The sequence below is a fragment of the Melanostigma gelatinosum genome, assembly GCF_949748355.1.
Source record: "Melanostigma gelatinosum genome assembly, chromosome: 16".
NCBI classification, from domain to species: domain Eukaryota; kingdom Metazoa; phylum Chordata; class Actinopteri; order Perciformes; family Zoarcidae; genus Melanostigma; species Melanostigma gelatinosum.
The window spans coordinates 18,334,112-18,339,517 of NC_136649.1; the positions used below are offsets into that span (position 1 = coordinate 18,334,112).

Sequence of the window (5,406 nt, forward strand, 5' to 3'; positions counted from 1 at the left end):
TACTCTCACAAGGGCTTATCTTTATTACAATAGAACATACACATATATATACAGGAGACAACAACGTACAAATGCATGGTCGGATGGAGGTTGCTTGTGTGTTTAGAAGCACTTTCTGTGGACAATGGAGGGGCCGGCCTCATCGTACTCCTGCTTGCTGATCCACATCTGCTGGAAGGTGGACAGGGAGGCCAGGATGGAGCCACCGATCCAGACGGAGTACTTCCTCTCAGGTGGAGCGATGATCTAAGCAAGGAGTAAACACCATTTCAGTTTTTATTGAGTCTTAATTTGCTTTGTGATTGAAACGTGATGACTTAAAACATTTGCCGTTCTCTCACCTTAATCTTCATGGTGCTTGGGGCCAGAGCTGTAATCTCCTTCTGCATACGGTCAGCAATACCAGGGTACATGGTGGTACCACCAGACAGCACATTGTTGGCGTACAGGTCCTTACGGATGTCAATGTCGCACTTCATGATGCTGTTGTAGGCGGTCTCATGGATACCAGCAGACTCCATACCTGGTAGAAGACAAGCATACAAGATGAGTTTTGAGCCAAAATACTGCATAAAAAAAATGCAACCAATTACTCACCAATGAAAGAAGGCTGGAAGAGGGTCTCTGGGCAACGGAAACGCTCATTACCAATGGTGATGACCTGACCGTCGGGCAGCTCGTAGCTCTTTTCCAGGGAGGAGGAGGAGGCGGCGGTGGCCATCTCATTCTCAAAGTCAAGAGCCACGTAGCACAGCTTCTCCTTGATGTCACGCACAATCTCACGCTCAGCTATGGAGCAGAAAGTTTGAGTGTTGAGAAACAGCACTTGTTCACCTCTCTCATTGAACAAATCAACCACGATGACATAGACCTACCAGTTGTGACAAAGGAGTAGCCACGCTCAGTCAGGATCTTCATCAGGTAGTCAGTCAGGTCCCGACCGGCCAGATCCAGACGCATGATGGCGTGTGGCAGAGCGTAACCCTCATAGATGGGGACATTGTGGGTCACACCATCACCAGAGTCCAGCACGATACCTTTGGCAAGCAGAAAAGCACCACAGAGAGTCAGCTATGCATGCCTGTTAAGCCTCCAGCATGTATCACATCGTAAAGTATACAATGCTGCTGACATCTCATGGCTGGAGAGAGCTTAGCACCTCCTCTTGACAACGAGACAGGAATCTATACAACAGGCAGCCCCAGAGTGTAAATGTTCAACAGTTTCTCCCTTGCAGCACAACTTCCTCTTATTTTAGCTCATTGCGCAACTGACAACAGACTAAATTGGGTACATGTGAAAAAGCATGCGGTGTACTGACCGGTGGTACGGCCAGAGGCGTACAGGGACAGGACAGCCTGGATGGCCACGTACATGGCGGGAACGTTGAAGGTCTCAAACATGATCTGCAGGAAAAGCAAGTGGAATGCAAAAAGGTTTGTCTCAACCCGAGAACAAATATGTGAACGCGGAGCGTAGAGTAGTGACTGTAAAGTACCTGAGTCATCTTCTCCCTGTTGGCTTTGGGGTTCAGGGGGGCCTCAGTGAGCAGGGTGGGGTGCTCCTCAGGGGCCACACGCAGCTCATTGTAAAAGGTGTGGTGCCAGATCTGCCAGAGGAGAGAGAACAGCTGATGTCAGGACTGGAACGACACGACTGAACAAACAACAACCAGGTCCTCTGCATATAAGCAGCTTTTACGGTGGCGGCTCGGCTGAGAATTCTCAAGGATGCAGACGGTCAGCTGCCATGAATGTTGTGAATGAGTCACTGTCAACACACACCTTCTCCATATCATCCCAGTTGGTGATGATGCCATGCTCGATGGGGTACTTCAGGGTCAGGATACCCCTCTTGCTCTGGGCCTCATCACCTACGTAGCTGTCCTTCTGACCCATACCCACCATCACACCCTGAGGGAAGAAGCACGAGAGGAGCATAAGACATAGGAAGAAGCTGCTCTTACTTATACTTCTGTCGTTGTTGTTGTTGTTGTTAGATTTCTTTTGTTTTAGCTTACCTGGTGGCGGGGCCTTCCAACAATGGAGGGGAAGACAGCACGGGGAGCGTCATCTCCGGCGAACCCAGCCTTGACCAAGCCAGAGCCATTGTCGCACACAAGGGCGGTAGTCTCTTCGTCGTCACACATGATTAGGCTTTACTGGGGTGGTCTGGCATTTGAGGGGTGGGGAAGAAACACAAGGAGGCTTTAGGATGAGAATCAGGAACAGCTGTTTAAACTGCCCGTCATAGAATACATAGCTGTTATAATTGAACAATCACAGACACTTTATCGCTGGATTGGCTGATGATGTGATGAAGTGACTGGACCATAGCCTCATGATGTATTAGCTGTGATGCAGTGTGCCTTTGAAGACCTGCCAACACCCTCTCATAACTGCTTAAGTTATTATCACTTTGAAACACAAATACAACCCACCTCGATGGGTGCTATAACTAGAGAGCTAATTAGACATGCCTTTGGATGCTATTTTGGTCCCGACCTTACTGTACAACCACTGATACCATATCACCGCAGCCGGGATTGTTCCCGGGACATCTCAGAGCTGCTGAGGTAGCACCAAAAAGGGGCATAACAGAGAAACCTGTGGTCTATTTTAAGCTCAGCGCCCGCACTGTGCTGAACAGGGTGAAACAAGTAACATTTGCATCTCCTGCTATTTCAGGGCTGAGAGAGCTTGTCTGAGAGCCAGACAAGCACTCGTCTGTGTGCACACCGTGACACTTCTGTATTACAACATGGCTCCGTGCCCCAGCTGACTTTTAGCTTCATTCATTGGAGCACGGGTGGATACGGCCGACTTCTCCACAGCTTTTGTGCACCGATCCAAGTTATACTCCCATAAGATATGTTTGAGACACTATGTTGTTCTGTCCATACATTCTATAGCATGGAGTGTCTTTGTCACGGAAAATCTCTTCATCTAATCATGTTAATTACAACATCCCATGTCAGTCAGCCTAACATAACCAGTAACTCCAGTTTTAACTGTGTCATCATCATTATCAGTTAGTCATTATAACGTGGGAAAGCCATGATGTTACATCATCCATTCATTTAAGTTTCATCCGCTCAAAGCACAACACATCAACTTTGTGAAACTAACCATGCAAGTGACACAGATATCCAAAGCGAGTCAGAAAAGCAAGTTGTGAATGTACTCACCAAGGTGCACTGGTAGGCGGATGCTTTCACTGGGACAAAGGCTGAGGGTGGGAAGAGCCCCTTAAATAAGACCCAGACTGGGTTGAGGGACCAGGGGCGGGGCCAGGGGTTCACACAAGTCCAAATAAGAGCTGCCGGCAAAAATCAACAAGCCACAGGAAAGTGTGTTTCACATACATGGATGGGACTTCTCTACAATGAAATACCTTGACTGACACAGTCTTAATGAAGTGCTGGTTGAGAATAAAAAGCTTGAACTTTGCATTTTGAACTTAATGTGATGGATAATGGGATATTATTGGGATTATTGTATTATTGTATTATTTAATACAAAAGAACAACATTAACATTTTGAAAAGATAAAAAGGAATCTGCATTTCTAGGATTGAAGTTTCTCTCATGAACTTCATGAAATATGTAACTTCATGCCTTGAAACAATTCATACCTGCATGCGTGTTGCAGTATCATTTCTTTACAGCACTGCAATAACACATTAAGACACTTTGAATGTCTCCCAATCAGAGTTTTAAAACACTGTGATTTCTGTTACTCTGATGGATGATGTGCCACTCTATAACAGGCAGGAACACACATGTCATACCTCTATTAGGTTTTAATATACTCAGATGACCCAGTCAGGACAGCGGCACTCGTGTCTTGTTAAGGAGATGAAAACATTGCATATGTCTGTGAACCATGCTGTCGGTATGTGCGCTGAGCTTCCTCGACTTGGGGAGCAGCTGACGGTAACGCCAGACGGGCTCTGTGTGGGATCTGGCTGTCTCAGAGGCATGTGGTGTCAGCGCTCCCAGCTGATTGGCCCGGCTGTCTCCTTGTAGGGTTATGGTGAGCAAGAGAGTCATTAATGTGCAGCCACTGAGGTTCCCAAGCCTTGAGACTGAGAAGAGGAGGTCCATATTTGTGCCACCCACTTTTCCATATATTTTCCTTGATGTACCTTATGAGGTCATGCTCTCATCTATGATACAAATATTTGACAGATTGTTTGTTGATGCAACATCGTTCCCAAAGATGGTCAGACCATTCGTGTATGTGTTGTGATTAAAGAAATGTATTGGTTTGGGTCTGCAGGTTGAGCAATAATGACTCAGAGGTAAAAGAGCAGTACATGTTTATATCAAAGCTGGAGATATGTGAGAGCATTCTTCTGCTAGGCTGCCTCACCACATACGCAGCCTCTTATATGTTCCTTCTCTATCTCCACAGATACATGTAGGAGTTGGATGCAGCTGAAGCATCTCATAGTTATTTGCATGCCACAGAAGACTTTCTAAGATTGGATTGATATCATTTTGATACATGAATAAAGGGGATGTGATTCATGATCAGGCTTCTCTACCAAGCAACAGCAAGAGACTCCTCAAGCTTTGTATTAAAAAATAATATATATAGAGAGTGTTTTGCAAAAGCTTCAGACTATATTTTATTGGAACAAAATGTATAACAGAGAGCCTGCATTAGGAACTGGAGGTGTGGGGTTTAAAAGACAGATAGAGGTGTTTCTGGATACGAGGTGCTAAAGGTCAGGATATCTCTGCCTCTGCTGCATCCACTTTGACCATCCTTCTGTGAGCTCCCCCAACTTCTTGGGATCTCATAAATCATTGCAGTGTCCCTTTATGGAAATTGAAGGGTGTGATTGAAAAAGTTCTGAATTCATTTTTGAATTCATAATTGCTTCTTCACAAACAGGAGGCAGGAAGAGAGCTACAGGGAGTCAGCACCCTCGACTTCAGTACCAGTACGACAAAAGTACCAGTGGTGACATAACGTGGTGTTAAATTGACTATACTTTACTCTTGAATATTATTCCATTGTTTATAATGTCGTCCCAGAAACAATATCATAAAAATATCATAATCTTAATTAAAAAATCTGACATGGTGTGAAATTTAAAAACAATTCCTCATGTTGTAAAATCCTGAAGATTAGAGCTTTACTGCGCATGTGTTGTACCCATGTTGCACCCACACTGTACATATAATACCAGGACATTAACCTGTTATTTACAGTACACCTACCGTATACATTGTTACCCCCTTATTCCCTTACGTGTACCTATCAGTAATTACTTTATTTTTCACAAGGCTTTCAGTTTAGGATAATGCTTCCCTCTACAGGCCATTTCTAAGAACGCAACGTGACGACGTTTCACCTGCGACGCAGCTTGCAACAGCCACGCGCCAGCTAGCAGCGC

General features: G+C 45.3%; 1 protein-coding gene across 1 annotated transcript; it reads right to left on the reverse strand.

The window, feature by feature from the left end:
• actc1b (actin alpha cardiac muscle 1b) lies at positions 1 to 3,307 on the reverse strand. The gene is made up of 9 exons (XM_079287025.1): positions 3,188 to 3,307; positions 2,021 to 2,171; positions 1,785 to 1,913; positions 1,499 to 1,609; positions 1,322 to 1,406; positions 876 to 1,037; positions 598 to 789; positions 342 to 523; positions 1 to 246 (listed from the first exon to the last, which is right to left on the reverse strand). Exons 2-9 carry the CDS (start codon positions 2,147 to 2,149, stop codon positions 103 to 105), a joined length of 1,134 nt encoding a protein of 377 aa, XP_079143151.1. The 5' UTR covers positions 2,150 to 2,171; positions 3,188 to 3,307; the 3' UTR covers positions 1 to 102.
• Positions 3,308 to 5,406: the final 2,099 nt, after the last annotated feature.